The sequence below is a fragment of the Chroicocephalus ridibundus genome, chromosome 9 (genome assembly GCF_963924245.1).
Source record: "Chroicocephalus ridibundus chromosome 9, bChrRid1.1, whole genome shotgun sequence".
Classification (NCBI taxonomy): Eukaryota; Metazoa; Chordata; class Aves; order Charadriiformes; family Laridae; genus Chroicocephalus; species Chroicocephalus ridibundus.
The window spans coordinates 13,241,392-13,258,440 of record NC_086292.1 but is presented as its reverse complement, the minus strand read 5'-3'; the positions used below and the strand labels follow the sequence as shown (position 1 = coordinate 13,258,440).

General features: G+C 37.0%; 1 protein-coding gene across 3 annotated transcripts in view; it reads left to right on the top strand.

Moving 5' to 3' along the window:
- The first annotated feature begins 286 nt into the window (after positions 1–286).
- Positions 287–17,049, top strand: part of SMARCA1 (SWI/SNF related, matrix associated, actin dependent regulator of chromatin, subfamily a, member 1) — a 35,219-nt gene continuing 18,456 nt past the window's right edge. For 2 of the 3 annotated variants that reach the window (XM_063345918.1, XM_063345917.1), the window contains exons 1-15: positions 287–438; positions 4,518–4,604; positions 5,936–6,102; positions 7,049–7,149; positions 7,271–7,371; positions 7,659–7,838; positions 9,770–9,925; positions 10,180–10,311; positions 11,086–11,154; positions 11,920–12,029; positions 12,720–12,946; positions 13,496–13,617; positions 14,031–14,183; positions 15,611–15,743; positions 16,722–16,870. In XM_063345918.1, coding sequence (XP_063201988.1) covers positions 334–438; positions 4,518–4,604; positions 5,936–6,102; positions 7,049–7,149; positions 7,271–7,371; positions 7,659–7,838; positions 9,770–9,925; positions 10,180–10,311; positions 11,086–11,154; positions 11,920–12,029; positions 12,720–12,946; positions 13,496–13,617; positions 14,031–14,183; positions 15,611–15,743; positions 16,722–16,870 — 1,992 coding nt within the window. In that variant the 5' untranslated portion in view covers positions 287–333. Of the gene's footprint in view, positions 439–4,225; positions 4,344–4,517; positions 4,605–5,935; positions 6,103–7,048; positions 7,150–7,270; positions 7,372–7,658; positions 7,839–9,769; positions 9,926–10,179; positions 10,312–11,085; positions 11,155–11,919; positions 12,030–12,719; positions 12,947–13,495; positions 13,618–14,030; positions 14,184–15,610; positions 15,744–16,721; positions 16,871–17,049 lie in introns of all 3 variants that reach the window. The other variant, XM_063345919.1, reaches the window with a different exon arrangement.

Genomic DNA, 17,049 nt, shown 5'->3' with positions numbered 1-17,049 from the left:
AAGACAAGGGAAGGAGAGAGCATCCTGCCCCTCGCAGAGGAGCCGTAGGCTGGCTGCTCTCTGGAGATTACAGAGATAGCAGAATAGGACGTGAAAAGTACCTCAGCAACCGCCCAGGTAACAGGGGACCCCGTTTCCCGCCGAGCGCTGGCAACCGCCAGCGCTCGGCGGGAAACGGGGTCCCCTGGCCCCGTCCCCTCTCTCGGAAGTATCGCGAGATCCGCGCGGGAGGGGCGGGGCCGCGCGGTGTTTGGGGCGGTGGGGCCGCCCCCCCCCCCATCTCAGCCTTTCCACTCCCCTCCCCCAGTGGCTCCGGTACCCGCCGCGCACAAAATGGATACCGGGACCGACCCTGGCGATGTCGCCACCCGCCCGGATGGCGAGTTGCCTTCTACCTCCGCCGCGGCGGCCTCTCCGCAGGAGCCCGGCGCTGAGGAGGTACCGCTCGGGGTGTGGGGGGGAGTGTGTCCGGCCCCGCCGCCCCTCAGGCCGCGCCGTCCCAGCCCTGAGGCGGCCGCCGTCCGTGAGGGCCCGGCCGGGTCAGGGCCGCGAGCCGGCCTGTGCAGCCCAGTCCCCTTCATAGTGCCTCACGCCCTGTTGTTTCTGTTCTGTCCCCAGGTGAAGCTGCCCCGGAGCGGGATGGGGGCGGTGGAGCCGAGGGTGGGGGAGAGAGGGCCCTGAGGGGTGTGTTGCCTCGAAGGGCTGGCGGCTGAACCGGGCTGTCCCAGCCCTCAGGGCTTCAGCCTTCACTCTGCCCGGCTGGAAGGCAGCCGTGGTGCAGAATAAACCCATCAAGAGGGCATGTATGGCTGCCAGCCGCCTCCCTTCAGTTTTTTGGAAAAAAAAAAAAAAAAAAAAAAAAAAGACTTACAGGCTAAGGCACAAGGAATGTGGAAAGTGACGTGTTCGAGTAACCTTGGAAACTGGACAAGATTTAACCTGAAGAATGAATCTTATAAAAAACTTACTAAGAATGATGACAGTGTGTTATATATATGTATGATATTGGAGAAAATTGCAGAAATACTGATTTTAGTGCAATCAGAATTTTAATTCCACTTGATAAAAGTTCTTTTTTGCCTGACAGGAACACTCGATTCTGTATTTCATTACTTATGCATGCAAACAGCTACGAGATACAGTGTAATTCTGAACATTACCTGATTGTTCAGGGGAAAAAGTTTCTGTATTGGATATAACTTATTCTGCAAAATTTTGTGCATGTCAACTAATAAATAGTTGGTACTAGATGTTTAGAGAATGCCTACCTGGAGAAATAATTTGAAAGCAGTAAATGGTTTCAGATATTATTACCATTGTGCTACTGTGCAATACTGGTCAATATGTTTCTTAAGGGAAAAAAAAAAAGGTTTTGCTCTGTGAGTTTTTATTCAGACTGGAATTTCACTTCATATCAGGCCACAGATCTGTTACATAGCTATATGTTTAGTTACACATTCTCCATAATAATGGCATGTAATGCAACCTGTTGTGCTCACTGTTTTACTTTGCTATAGATAGTCTTTCTTCTTGTAGTAGTACCAAAACAGTGTCTTAACTTAATGGCTATTTGGAATGTATTTCCGTTTTGTCTATGTGAGTTAAACACAAAAAGTGGCCTTCTAATTGTTCTTAATGTATTTGTTTAAAGTTCTCAATAGCACAGGTTACAAGAGTAGTAAACTAAAGCAGCAGCAGTTCTTATTCCCAGTTATTTATTTAGGTGTTCGTGTGACCCACCCAATTTAGGACTAAGTATTGCACTTAGATCGAAATCTCTCTCAGCCTGACGTCACTAGTTCTGTTTTGGCTGTTAGTAGAGATTTTAAGGGGAAGCGTTTTGGATTCTTGGAGTACTTGGGGTCTGTTATTTTTGAAACTGCTGCCTGGTCATGTTTTTTGTTTTCAGGGGCCTTTCTTTAGGGTTTAATCTTTAATGTAAAACTTTTCAAGGATAGAGGCAGATTGCTACCAGCTAGCTCCCTGAGTTGAAAATGAAAGTACTTTTTTTTGCTGGTTAATTAATTGTTTGCGCTGAGGCTTCTACTGATCCTCCTGTTTCTTGTTGTCAGCCCGCTAAGTGATGAAGATGCATTGTGTAAAGTTTCTAGGGTAAAACTTGCACAGACTTGAAATATTTAGTGGTTCTGTGTTGCATTAGGTACGTAATCCGGTTGGTAGTAAGAGAGAAGTATTCTTACTCATATCAAAATTTAATAATTGGCAATGTGTAGACTTTTATAAATCAGAACGTTACGCAGAAGAAAGTTTGGTTGTGACGTTCGTGCCTACTACCCATTTAGCTCCTCTAGCATAGAATAGTATTTTAGTGAAACTACAGCGTATTCTTTTCCCTTGTAAGCTGTGGGGAAGAGAAGGGGTATTGGGGTGCATGTGTCTTAAGTTGTTTGTCTCTTTCATCAGCTTTTATCAGTCTTCTGTTTGTTATTTCTAATATTCTGGGGCCATCAGTGTTCTACAAACACTGCAGTGGGGTGAGGAAGGGGACAGTGTTTTGTCTTTAAAGGTAAGGTGTAGGATGTGATTTTATAGTGCTGTGGCTGCAGTAGCATTACATATCAGTTCATTTCTTTAACTCAGAGTGTGTTATTCACAAATACTTATTTCTGAATAAGTTTGGTTTGTATGCCACTCTTAAGTTTTATTCTCCTGGGGAAATCTCGGTAATACAGAACTGGCATTAGAGCCATCTGCCTTTGGGTTTAGAAAGATAAAATTGCATTACATTTTACATGAAAAACTTGCAGTTAAAAGGGATTCTCATAATACTGAATTGTTCTGCTTTGTCCAGGAGAAACTTCATACGTACCTGAGGCAGACAGACAGCTTTTTTCCCGTAGCACATATCTATGTAATTTATTTCTAGAGGAAGCGAGGGAGACATCTGAAATGGCCTACTGTCAATTTTGTTTTCCTCTAAGGAGAAGTATTTTGTCACTTTAATAAGAAAGATTGGGCCTTATATTAGCTCTGACAGTCTCTCTTACTGGAGAGTATGTTATCTAGTAATATAATGGGGGTGTGAATATACACATAGTTATATGATCTGCTCTTTGGCATGTTTCTAACACTGCCTTCTGTGATGACCTAATTACCTATATGATTGAAGAAGCTGTAAGTGAATAGAACATTTCTAATGCTACCTATTTCCAACATAATCATTTGGCCTTGCAAAACCAAACTCCTGCATTTATAAAATCATTACATTGTCAAATGACTTCATTATACTGTTAGTACTATTCATCTTTGTAGAGAATTATGCCTTTGGGCCAAAACTTGAAAAGGTGATCTCTGACTTTAGAAAATATTCCTTCCATTTGCATGAGTGTGCTGAAAGTTACAGAGTAAGTTGGCATATATATTTATCAGTAACAGTTCTGAAACTTAAGTTCCGTGACAGACTTCTACATATTTAGTCCCATTTTGGTCTGGTTTTGCTACTTGACTTTGAATAGTTTGCATTAATTATTATTTCATTTTAATGTATTTATAGTAGGCTGATACTTAAAGCACTTGTCAGATTAAGACTCTGCTCTGCTACATTTTATAGAGACGTGCACTTTGGCAGATCCTTTCAGATTAGTCAGTGCTTTTTTAAAACCATTTTTATAATTTAGTGCATCTCAAAAAAAAATTTCATATTTTTTTATTTGCAGGAGGTGCATAAAAAGGCATATGTCAAAGACTGAATTAGGAAAAAAAAAAATCCACCAAACATTTCTCCCTCAGTTCTTTTTTAAAACAAAGATATTTTGCCAATATCATGGGTTTGGCCAGGTTTTTTGTTTCTGGTGTTTTTTTGTTTTTTTGTTTTCTTTTTTTTTTTAATATATAAAGCACTGTAGCCGTTGAAGTTGTGGAAATCTGCTTTGAGCTTCCCAATTGAAGACAGAAAAGAATCTCATAAACTACAAAAGTCAGCTATTTTTGTTACTGTTTCTTTCATTTATATTAAATAAGGTAGTTCTTCGTTAACTAAGAGTATACCATGCCGTGATTGCTGCATGGATTGATTTGGTTGTTTAGTTTGTGTCACTTGCTAGGTATATAGCTAAGCGTAGTTAAACCTGTGTTTCCAAATGAACTCTGAGTATTCACCTAGAAGTGGAAACAAACAAAACCCAAACAAGATGTAATTGCCAGAAATTTAATTATGCATTTAAAGCAAGATGTCTGTGAAACATTAAACTTCATCCTCTTTCAGTGCTTCCAGTGCTTTCAACTTGGATCCTATTTGTAGACATAAATAGGAGGATGAGACACATCTTCAACTTACATTTTATCTGGTCATATCTCCTCTTCAGTTTCATCATGGATATCAGGTTCTGCTTTGGGTGAATTAATATGATTAATGCAGTCACTTGACTTTGAAATAATTATTTTTTTAAAAGTAGCATGCTAAACTTGTAGTGCATAGGTTTATTCAGTTTGATATCCTTTTGCCTTACCAAATAAAGAAGCTGATATTTATAAAGTGTTTAAAATTTGAATTCCAGAAAAATGATCCCCCGTTTCAACTCAAACTTCCTCCAAAGGCAGCTAGACCTGAAAAAGAAGTTGACCCAGAATATGAAGAGAAGATGGTAAGTGTTTTCACAACAAAACAGTTTTTTTTATCCTGTAGAAGCATAAACATCCATGTCTTTCCTCCTCCGTTTAGAACTTTTCTTCCTAAAAGTTTTACTTGATGTTTACAGTTTATTTGGTTATCAAGTTATTTACACAAATGGTCCAATAATGAATGCAAGGGAAAAATAGCAGCAATTTTTTTTCCGGGAGATCTTTGCAAAGATGTTTATTTGGTGGTAAGTGGTATGCTATTAGAAGAAAGGCATTGCCCTCATGTGGCAAGATCATGCATTGCACGTCAGATTCATTTCTATTGCTCTTTTCTTTGGTTTATGTTATTGCTGCTAGAGCACTTTTACTTGCATGTAAGTTACCTGCGCAAAAGCTTTCTGTTGTTTGTATATTTCTTATAAAGGTTATTGTACAGAACTACAATTTCGCTTTTGTAGTTTATATCAAGATATATAAATGAGATCACATGAAAATTGCTTTAAGTGGTAGCGTTATGCGATGCTTAAAAATGGCATAGAGAAACTGATAACAATTGTATTGTGTCAGGTAGCATTTGCATTTTATCATATTTTTCTTAAAAAGTTATGTAATGTGTTGTCTTTTAAATACAGAGAAGGACATGTTTTTCTGGTTCTGTATAGTGAAGTGCATATGCCTCATTGATGTGGCAAAAATGAAATGGTTTAAGTTTGAAATCTGACAGCAAAATTCACAAACCAGTGAAAGCAGTATTGAGCTGGTGTATCTTTTACTTCAGTCATACTTCTAAAAGCAGAGCTGCTGCATTGTTGTCTTCGGTCAAATCCTTATAGCCTTGAAGCTGATATAAATTTTGCTACTGACTGGAGCAAGGTTAGGATTTGCAATAAGTCAGAACCTTTGTTTTTTCTTTATCTTTTTTAGACAGTCCTTTAAAGGATACCTTCACAGTTGCTGGTGTGCTGTGCAGACTTAAGTAATCCATACAATAAACTGGTTTTGTGGTTTTTTTACTAATCTTTTATTTTGAATGGGGATGAGTTGCTGGGATAAGGTTCTCAAGTCCTGACGTGTCTTCCAGATTGCTGCAGTATTCATGAAGGATTGTTTCAGCAACATTACAATTGGGTGCAATTCATATTTAGCTGTAAGCTGAAGCAGCTCAAGAGCTATTTCATGATGCTTGTAGCTCTCTGAGTTGGCTAACAGTAGGTGGATGGTCTTGTCAGTCTGTCTTCATATAAGTTGTTCTCACAAGCGTCCGAATTCTGTTTCTTGATAAAAATAAACTTTTTTATGAAGAAAAGTTACTGATTTTTATTTTTTTAAATTTTCTCCACACTTTGGAAACTAGAAAGCAGATCGAGCAAAAAGATTTGAATTCCTCCTGAAGCAGACAGAACTTTTTGCACATTTTATTCAGCCTGCGGCACAAAAATCACCAACATCTCCATTGAAAGTCAAGCTGGGACGGCCACGGATGAAGAAAGATGAAAAACAGAGTTTGATTTCAGCTGGGGAGTATGTTTTATTTTTATTTCCAACTTCTTACACTTTCAAACAAATTATGCATATCTATTTAGTTAATAGCATAGAGATTTTGCTTTAAGTAAGTCCAGAACTTTTCCTGTTAATGGTGTTATCATAATTTCTTTAAAAGCTGTTTGGTGTATGCATGCTGATCCATCAACGTTAGAATGACCTTGGATCAGGAATGTGCTTTAAAAGTAAATTCTCTGATTCTTGCCACTTACCATGCTTTCGTCGTATGGGGGAGTGATTGTGGAGCACGTGAAACGAATTTCTTTTGTGTGATGCTGAACTAGAAGATGCATTCCAGAAATGTAGCTGATATGCTCCAGCTGGTAGTGAATGTGTCAGAGGGATGAGAGTGGAGCTAGACCAAGTTAAAACAGGGCAACGTACATGTAGTGTGGATGTTGGATCCTCAGCACCAATTGTCTTGCTCCTCTAGTATGTCTGTATTAGTCAGTAGTGGAGGCATAGCCTGCATGTAGTGTTTCTGAGGGGTCTTGTAATAGGAAGCAACTAGTTTTTGGAACATTTCCAAATTGATATTTTCTATTTTATAAATTGTTTTAATTTTTTTTACTTGAATATTTGATTTTTCTGAATGGTATAGTTATGAAGTAATTGATTCTAAGGCCAACACTGATGTGTGTCTTGTATTTCTGTGTTGCTCATTAAAAAGCACCTTAGAGAACTCTTGATACTTGGTGTCAGGATATCGTTATGTCTCTGGAGGAGAGGGTTTTGTGTCAGACTTTCTAATTAAAGCTGGAATGAACCATAAGGAATAACTTATTAACAGGATATGATTTTGGTCAGGGTACTAGAACACACGCATTGTAGATCAATGACTGTTTCTGTTATAATTTGTTTCTTTATTTTATAATCATATTTGAAACTATTTCATATAAACATGAATCTTGGATTCTGTCTTTAGTTATCGTCACAGGCGCACAGAACAAGAAGAAGATGAAGAGCTGTTGTCAGAGAGTCGAAAAACATCTAATGTGTGTATTCGATTTGAGGAGTCTCCTTCATGTAAGTATTGTATTAACAGTTTTCTGATTGTTTTGATGTAATTAAGATCTGAGCAGATCACAAGTGAAATTTTCTACGTAGAATTAGTATTTTTCTACTTAGAGGAATCTTACATTTACAGATGTGAAAGGAGGAACACTAAGAGATTATCAGGTTAGAGGTTTGAACTGGATGATCTCATTGTATGAAAATGGTGTTAATGGCATTCTGGCAGATGAAATGGTAAGCAGTAATCTTTTGGAATTTTTGTGGTAATTATTGAGCAAAATTTAACATTAAAGTGCCTATTGTATTTAATGTATATGCAGTAGTATGCGTCATTCTGCAACAGTTAGATTTGTCACAACTGAAATTGTAATGCAATGAAAGAAATTGTACTGCAAACATTTGTTGTGTAGTTTGCCTTAAGCAATTTAAGTGGCGTAATTATATAGTAGGAAAATTGAAACTATTTCTGTATGGTATTTCATTTCAGCATGTTTCTTCCCCCTCCCTCTTTGTCAATGCAGGGTCTTGGTAAGACTCTGCAAACAATAGCATTATTAGGCTATCTGAAGCATTACCGAAACATTCCTGGGCCACACATGGTCCTGGTTCCAAAATCAACTTTACACAACTGGATGAATGAATTCAAACGCTGGGTTCCATCATTACGTGCTGTTTGCCTCATTGGAGATAAAGATGCCAGAGTAAGTGCTCTACATATCAAAGATGTACGCATTATTTGTCAAAAACTAGCATTTGATTATGTGTAATTCTCCCTAAGCTACTTCCTTAACTACAGTGGTTTTTAGTAATCTTTAGCTATATTAGTGTTGAAAAAGCAAAATGTCATGCTGGTAACTGTGAGGCAAAAATGTAAATCAGGAGGTGAAATAATAGACTGGGATCAAAGTACAGCTGTCTGACTTCTTTTTCTGTTGTCTTCCTCTTTGATTTTTGCACCTCTTTTTGATTTCTTCTGTCTTTGCATTGTGACAGTGTTTATTCAGTTTCCTTTATTGCCCTCACTTTGTTACCTCTTTCTTCACCTTTTTTAGGTGACTTCTACTCTGTACTTGTGTCTTATGTCTGTACCTTGCCTTGTAACTAGGATTCTGTTGTAGAGCTTTTCATCTTTCATAGTGAAGGCCTTAAAATAGATATAGGGTGGTTTTATAATTTGAAGGGGATCAACGAGCTGGATGTTCCTGTGAATTCTGTGCCTCCTGGATTACATGGCTGCCTGTTACTGCTTGAGGGTAGAAAGACTCTACAGAGGGATCTGGACAGAATGGATTGATGGGCTGAGACCACTGTTAACAGCAAGGCTAAGTGCCGGGTACTTCACTTGGTGCCTAGGTGGCCAAGAAGGCCAGTAGCATCCTTGCTTTTATCAGAAAGAGTGTGGCCAGCAGGACTAGGGAAGTGAGGCTGCACCTCAAATATTGTGTTCAGTTTTGGACCCCTCACTACAAGAAGGACATTGAGGTGCTGGAGTGTGTCCAAAAAAGAGCAATGAAGCTGGTGAAGAAGGGTCTTGAGCACAAGTCATAAGAGGAGCGGCTGAGGGAACTGGGGTTGTTATAACAAGTGATAGGACAAGAGGAAATGACCTCAAGTTGTGCCAGGGGAGGTTTAGATTGGATATTAGGACAAAATTTCTTCACAGGAAGGGTTGTCAACCATTGGAACAGGCTGCTCAGGGAAGTAGTTGAATCACCATCCCTGGAGTTACTTAAAAGATGTGTAGACACAGCACTTAGGGACATGATGTAGTGGTGGATCTTGGTAGTGTTACATTAGTGAAGAGTCTCTTCCAACCTGCTAGTTCCGTGGAATGAAATTAAGATTGTGATGAAGTGAAGCGTGCATCTTCACTTTGTACTTTCTTTGCTTTCAGTCTTATGTTTGTATTGTCATAACTCTTCATTTCCTCATTTTCTCTTTAATCTCTCTGTTCTGTGGTGTCTAAAGCACCTCTGAGCTTACATTTGCATTTTTATGTCAGTTCATAGTATTGTACAGAACACTCCTTTATTAGGTAGCTCTTTCAGGCCGTGGACTTGAACAGTTATGTCAGCCCTACTAGCTGGGGTGATCTGTATACCCTACTAAGTAAGTTCCGGGAGACCTGAATTTGTGGCTTTTCCATAGGGTGATATTCTTTCATGTGAAAGGATTTATATGCCTAGATATGTATCACTTCCAAAATAGAGATGGGACAGAAGAGGGAGATCTTTAGGGAAGAGAGATGAAAGTGGGCTCCATGAGCTGTTTTGAAACACTTTTTTGTGGATTGTGTCTTTGGACTAGTTAGTTTAGTGTTTTTTTTTTCCCTAATGGTAGTATGTATTGTATCTAAATTACAGAAAAATTATGCTGAAGACTAAATATTTAGTTTTGAATAAGAGAAAATTGGTGTTTTGCTTAACCCCAGCTGATGGTCTGTCTGTGCCTAAAGTACAAGGGATTGAAGGCTTTTATTACAGTAACTTTCAGTTACTGGAAAGATGTTTCAGAGTCGTCTTCTGTGTGCTAGCTTAGTGCGTCAGTAATGTTGGCAGAGATCGGTTTCACTGAATTCCATGTAAATTGTTCATGTTTATAAATTTTTATTAATTCAGTTGTTCTGCTTTAGGCTGCTTTTATCCGGGATGTTATGATGCCTGGTGAATGGGATGTTTGTGTTACATCATACGAAATGGTAATTAAAGAGAAATCAGTCTTCAAAAAATTTAACTGGAGGTACCTGGTAATTGATGAAGCCCACAGAATAAAGAATGAGAAGTCTAAGGTAAATTCAAAATTGCTTGATACTTTGAAGATAGTTTGACACAAAAGATTCCATCTGATTGTAGCAGATTTTTAAGCGTTACGTGTGGTATTTTTTTAAAAAATAAGCCGAAAGCTATTGTGTGGTAAACATGAATTTCATAGGTAGCTCACTGTCTTTAAATTTAGTTGTCACTGTTCCAGGTATCAGAAACTGATGAAAGTTCATTATGCTTAAATGTATGTGATGATGATGACTATTTGTTGTATTTCTAGCTGTCAGAGATTGTACGTGAGTTCAAGACAACGAATCGATTGCTGCTTACAGGAACTCCTTTACAGAATAACCTCCATGAACTGTGGGCATTACTCAATTTTCTTTTGCCTGATGTCTTCAATTCTGCAGATGTAAGTTGAGGTTTGGAAGTACAGTCTTGTTCTTATTGTTTTGATTCCCAGGCTGCTTTCTGCAGAAGAGAAGAATGACGAGCCTAGTAAAAGCCATATGATGTGCAAGTCCTGGATTCAGTAGAAGCTCTGTGGTTGACCTAACTCTAGACAAGCTTTTTTTCTCTACCTAACTAAAACAGTGGATTCTGTTAGTGCAGATAAGGCCTCAGGCCAGTAATAGGAAATGTAATACTCTAAATAGTTCAGGAATTATGCAAAATGGAAGAAAACTTGGAAAAGCAGTGCAGAGTGAAGAATATGAAGCATCCAAATAGGCATAACCTTTTTTAATTTAGAACTTGAGACATCTTTCTTATCTTTTACTGTTAATGTTTTCTTGTACTTTTATTGCTTGCTTCTGCTGGTTTTGCTCTGTCGTCCATGTCGTTTAATTAAGGATGCGTTTTTTTTTCTTTTTTTACCTTATTGCCCCATCATGACACAAGCACTAAGGGGAAGACCTTGGACACTGCAGTGACGAGTGTGGAAAACCATTGTAAACTAAGCAGAGTAGTAGTGTTTTGTCTGCAGAGTTACTGAGTTGACTTGAATATTATAACGTGCTGGGGAGCTGGCACAGAATTGCAGACTGATTTTTTTTCTTTCAGTCATAGAAGTCATTTGTCTCAAGATTTATGCCGCTCTCAGCTGGAGTGAAAGAGAGTCAATATGTGTCTGTTAAAACCACAAATGATAAAGTGTTCATACCAATTGTGCTGTTTCTCACCACAGGATTTTGACTCGTGGTTCGACACTAAAAATTGTCTCGGTGATCAGAAACTTGTAGAAAGACTTCATGCTGTAAGTAATTAAAGCTGTAATCATGTGTCATCGTTGGCATACACAGGGTAAAAAAGAAAAGCAGGTTATTTCCCCCTTCATCTCAAAGTTGAGAAGGTGAATGTGAAGGTACGTAGTTACAGAAATGCCCAGCAGAATTTTCATGAATTAAATGTCAGAACTCACTATTATAGATACTGCTTTTTGTAACATTACTGTTTGAAGCAGACAAAATCTATACATAAAATGTGCAAATGAAGAATTTTGAGGTCTTTTTGAAACCATTTATTATTATGAATAGTATACTGGTACATGTGTCATGCTAGTCTGAATAAAGGCATGCCTTTACCTTTGTTTTACTGTGCATGAAATAAAAGACATTTATCATTACATGGTAACAAAACAAATCAGAAGGAAATACAACATACATTGCTTATCTTTGAAATGGTGTGTTTTGTATACGCTGCTAGTGGAAATGAAACAGAGCTTATGCTACAAGTAATAAATAGATTTTTATAAGCTTATGGGTTTGGACCTTGCTTAGGGTAACAACTGGGCTGAATAATGGCAATCTTTATGTAGTGTTACATATTTATGTGTAAGCTTAGCCTATTGGTGGACAGCTTTGTTTTTCAGGTTTAATAGAATTTTTCTGAAGGAGTCACCATGACAGCAATATATACTGATTAGTTCTGAATAAATATCAGATAATTGAATCTATTAGTCTTGTATTTGAGACAATCAATTTTGTAAACTTATCTGTGGAAAAACTCTTAATTTGTGTAGGTTTTGAAGCCATTTTTATTACGTCGCATAAAAGCTGAAGTAGAAAAGAGTTTGCCTCCAAAGAAGGAAGTAAAAATTTATCTTGGGCTCAGCAAAATGCAGAGGGAATGGTGAGTTATTTACATCAAAGTAAGATTCTTTTCTGATAAAGAACACTACAGCTCTTCACACTGATTTTTTTCTTTTTTTTTTTTTTTCTTGTAGTTGCATGTTAAGACAGTCAGATGGAGAAGCCTATTTATAGCTGTCTCTAGGGCTTTTTTTTTTAAAGATGCACAAGTTACAAAGAGCTCAGGAAGGGTAATGGAAAGGGTTGGGAGGAAGAAAGCAGAAACTTCTTTTCCTTCCTTAATTTTGTTTGAAAGAACACACGCCTACTAAGTTTCCTCCTTTCGTCCAAGTATGTATGCACCAATAAAAGTCTGAGCTGAAATTAAAACAGAACCTTGAGGAGCTACATACCCAGAAGAGAGATGAGAAAAGGAGCCAGGTCAGCATAGCAGCAGGTCTTTAATCCACTTTGTAGTTCTAAAATGGAAGTGTGAGGTAACCCAGTAAATGACAGATCACTGCCACTCACAGACAGATTGCCTTTCATATTTAGGTATGGATTTATAAGTCTTTATTATCAGTCAGACATTTTTGCCAAATTTCATCATAATAATATAGCTCATTATTATATCAACAAAACAAACTCCTGCATCTAGAAATAAATTATTGGGGATATTGCAGGGTTTCATTCATGTTTTAAATACCAAATGAAAACTAAGAGTTGTTCAAAATTGCCTGTAAAACTTCAGGTATACAAGGATCCTGATGAAAGATATTGATATCCTGAATTCAGCTGGGAAAATGGATAAGATGCGTCTGCTCAATATCCTGATGCAGCTGCGGAAGTGCTGTAACCATCCTTACTTATTTGATGGTGCTGAGCCGGGCCCTCCTTACACCACTGACACGCATCTCATCACTAACAGTGGTAAAATGTTAGTTCTGGATAAACTGCTAGCAAAACTCAGAGAGCAAGGTGAGTACCGTTTATGAACAGTAGTGATCTGAATGCTCGTAAGTAAAACCGTCTGTCAAAAATTGCATAGATTCATTCTTGTCTTTGCTCCAGTGGATGTATTCATTACTTTCAGTGAGGTTTTTGTTGAGAATCATTTTTCTGTAGATCTTAACACATGGGTGGAAGGAAGTCTTGCAGAAATGATGAGGAAGACTAATAATATGGAGAAGTAGAAGGAAAGGAAAAGCAGAGCCTCCCTTCTGCTGTCTTTAAGAAAAATTCTGATGAGAGGATTAGTTTGTGCACATCAGTTGTTAGCTACTTACCTTACCATGGTTTTCAGTGTTCTGTTTCTTCATCTGTGTATTTCTGTATAAATTATCAAATAACCTGTCTTGAAGAGATCTTAAATCAATACCAGAAAAGTAACTTCAGAAGACTTATTTGAGTAAGTTAGGCATAGTACAGAATTTCACGTGAATTCTTACTCATGCTCTATACTAGGCTCTGTGATAAGATTAATGTGAAAACATAAAACCAACGTCAAAACCTTCTGTGTTATGTCAGGTTCCAGAGTTCTGCTTTTTAGTCAGATGACTCGCTTACTGGATATTTTGGAAGACTATTGCATGTGGCGTGGATATGAGTACTGCCGACTTGATGGACAGACACCACATGAAGAGAGAGAGGTGGGAAAGTTGTATATAAATGAGAAATGTCTTTGGTTTACATATTGGATTATAAAGAAGTTACAAATTTTTTTTATATATATATATATATATATGTAAGTAGCTACATCATTGCTTAAAGTAAAGCAAAAATGGTACAATTTTAAAAAGCTGCTTAAGGTATATGTTTTTCCTAACTAAAGTCCACACTAAAGTAAGTTTCATTTGTTGCTCAACTAAATGAAAAATGTAATATTTTGTAGTCTCAGAATGGATTTTTCCACCGATGCAAACCTACAGTTTCTTGCTTACATAAAAAATCGGTTTTGGTATGAAAATTCTGTAAATTTCAAAGAAATGTAATTGAAAAACCACCAGCATATTGGAAGTTCGTTTGAAAACTGATACTTTAATGATGCTTTTTTTTCTTTTAGGAAGCAATAGACACATTTAATGCTCCCAACAGCAGTAAATTCATTTTCATGCTGAGTACCAGAGCTGGAGGTCTTGGAATTAATTTGGCAACTGCTGATGTGGTTATTCTGTATGATTCAGATTGGAACCCTCAAGTAGATCTGCAAGCCATGGTGAGTTAACTCCCTAATACACATTCATTTGTTAAAATTGTCATTGTGTTTCCAGAACTTGCATTTTTGTTTTTTTTTCTTTACTCTTTGTATTTAATACCAAGAAACTAAGGAATTGCATAAAAAGGGCATGAACAGAATTCTGGAAGAAGCTGTACGTTTTTCTCTGTAAATATCGGTCTCAATCATTTTCATAATTGAATAAAATTACTTCTGTCAAAATACTGTAGCAATATCGTTTATCCATAGAATTACTCTGTTTTTTTCAGAAGACCACAGTAAATGAGTAACAGCAGACTGTTTCCAAAATAAGAGCAAATAATTAAAAGCATGCAGCTCTATATTCCTTCCTCTTGGGAAGCTTATGCTTTTGCAACCCACCTTGTTTTTGCATAAGTGTAAAATCACTCGGTGGTGATGCCAGGAAAAAAACACCCTTATCTTCAGGTTAAACATACTAAAATCTTCACTTCCTGAATGCTGAATATCAAAAAATCAGGTTTATAACTTGTTTCATGTGGAATAAAACTCACGTGATCCTTCTTGCATGATTGGGGGGTGGTGTATTTGTTCTTTGGTTTGTGTTTGGTTTTGTTTGTGTTTTAATGCATTTAAACACATCAAATAATTACTGTGAATAACTCAACCTTTCCTTGAGCATGCTGACTGCCAATAGTAGACTGACTTCCTGGAAACTGATGAGTGTGATTTGAGAGCTTTAGTATGATTTACAGGACGAAATGAATATTATGCAGGAGAGTAAAGGTTTTAACGACTTATGTGTAAAAGACAGTCAGAAAATCCTGGTACCAACAGCTTGAAGGGCAGTTGTTTAACTTTTTTTATTTAAGAGGACAAAATAATATTTTTATTCATGTTTTCCAGAGACAATAAACATGTTTTGTTACAAATAAGTATAGTATGTTAGCCATGTAACCTCATTTGCTGTGTATTGTACCTGTACTATGTGAGCTGCGTATCAATGCTTTAATGTAGGTAGCTTGGAACCACTACAGTATTGAAGCTGTGGCTGCATGGACTTTGCCCATAGAATTAATATGCTCAAGCCAGGGATGACAAAGTTTCAATACCTATTTCAAGTGAGAGCATTAGTTTGAAGCAGGGCAGGTGTGTGTATGTATATATTGTTGTATCTCCACTTCCCAATCGCAGTCTAGACAGAAGTTCAGTTATCCTCATTTATGATGAGGTAGATGCACTTATTGTGATAGAATGACCGAAACTTAAAAGGTGTAATAGCCAGATATAGTAAATATTACTATACTGGTATTATGTTTTTGTATGGTCCTGAATAAGTAAGGAATTAAGAAGTACATGCTAGTTTGTCTGCTGTTTCTGCAAGCTAACTGTCTATTGCTTGTGAGTTTTTTTTTGTTGCTGAACACTCATTGATTTATGTTTGTTAGGATCGTGCGCATCGTATTGGTCAAAAGAAACCAGTACGGGTGTTTCGACTAATCACTGATAATACTGTTGAAGAGAGGATTGTAGAAAGAGCTGAAATAAAACTGAGACTGGACTCTATAGTTATACAACAAGGTATCAACTGCTATATATGTTTGTCTGCAACAGAATTGTTCAGTCCCTTAAAGTATGGGTTAAATAACTGTACAAATGTACAGTATGAGAGAAAGCAGGCCTTGTGTATAATAGCAGTACACTAAATCAACCTAACAAACTATAACATATGTTACTCGCGTCTTCATCTGAAATTTTTGAAAAAAAAAATAAAAAAAAAATCTGTTTTCCTAAATAATGTGTGTATAGAATTATACTAAGACTCTAAGTGAGGAAAGCAAACTACAGATGAATAGATGTTACTTGGCTTTTGTGATATGTTAAAAAGGGAAAAAAAGAAATGTTCTGTGACAGATAAAAGTAATTAGACAGGCATTCTTCTTACCATATATGAATTTACTGAACATTAAAACTATTTTGTTTAGAAGTTCTTGGAAGAATAGTTTGCCAAAAAACAAGGTTCTCAAGCTAAGTTTTGAAGGTCGGTTATATTTCCAGAAGGGTGGGCTACTGAAAGGATGATTGTCAAAATTTTGGTGGTCTGTGAAGAGATGAGATAGGATAAGTGAAACTTACAGACAGAAATTAGAATTTGGGGAAAAATACTCAGAGATTTGGGTTGAAATCAGTGTTAAGTCTTAAGTACTTCGTAATGGCTATTACAGAATACTTGGTCATTTTTCATCTTGAAATAAGATTTTGATCTTAAAAGTTCAGCTAACTTTGTAAGAATAAGATGTTAAACATAAAAGTTGGATTATCTGAATGTGAAACATTCTTTGTTATGGCTTGATACAAAGTTGTCACTTTTTTATTTTCCCTGAAGTTCCCGATTCTGTTTACTTTCATCTCAAGTAAAATGTAATTTTTTCTGCATTGTTCTTCTGTTTTCCGTTTCTTGTTCTGCCAGTGAACTAAAAAAAAAAAAAAATCCACTGTTTGCATGGTGCTACTAGAACTCTTGTATTATAACTTTCAACATGTTTCTTCTAATTTTAGGAAGGCTCATAGACCAACAGTCTAACAAACTGGCAAAAGATGAAATGCTACAGATGATCCGGCATGGAGCCACACATGTTTTTGCTTCCAAAGATAGTGAGCTGACAGAAGAAGATATAACGACTATTTTAGAAAGAGGTGAAAAGAAGGTTAGAGAACAGTTTTGTATGGAATTTGAAATGTGTGAAACATTAAATATGTATGCACAAAGTAGAAATTAAATCTGATTATGTAAATCTATTTTTATGCCCAAGTATTACTTTACTACTTGTAAATATTTTAAAGCTTATGAAAGTTTTGAAGGAGTAGAATTAGTGAGTTATAATTA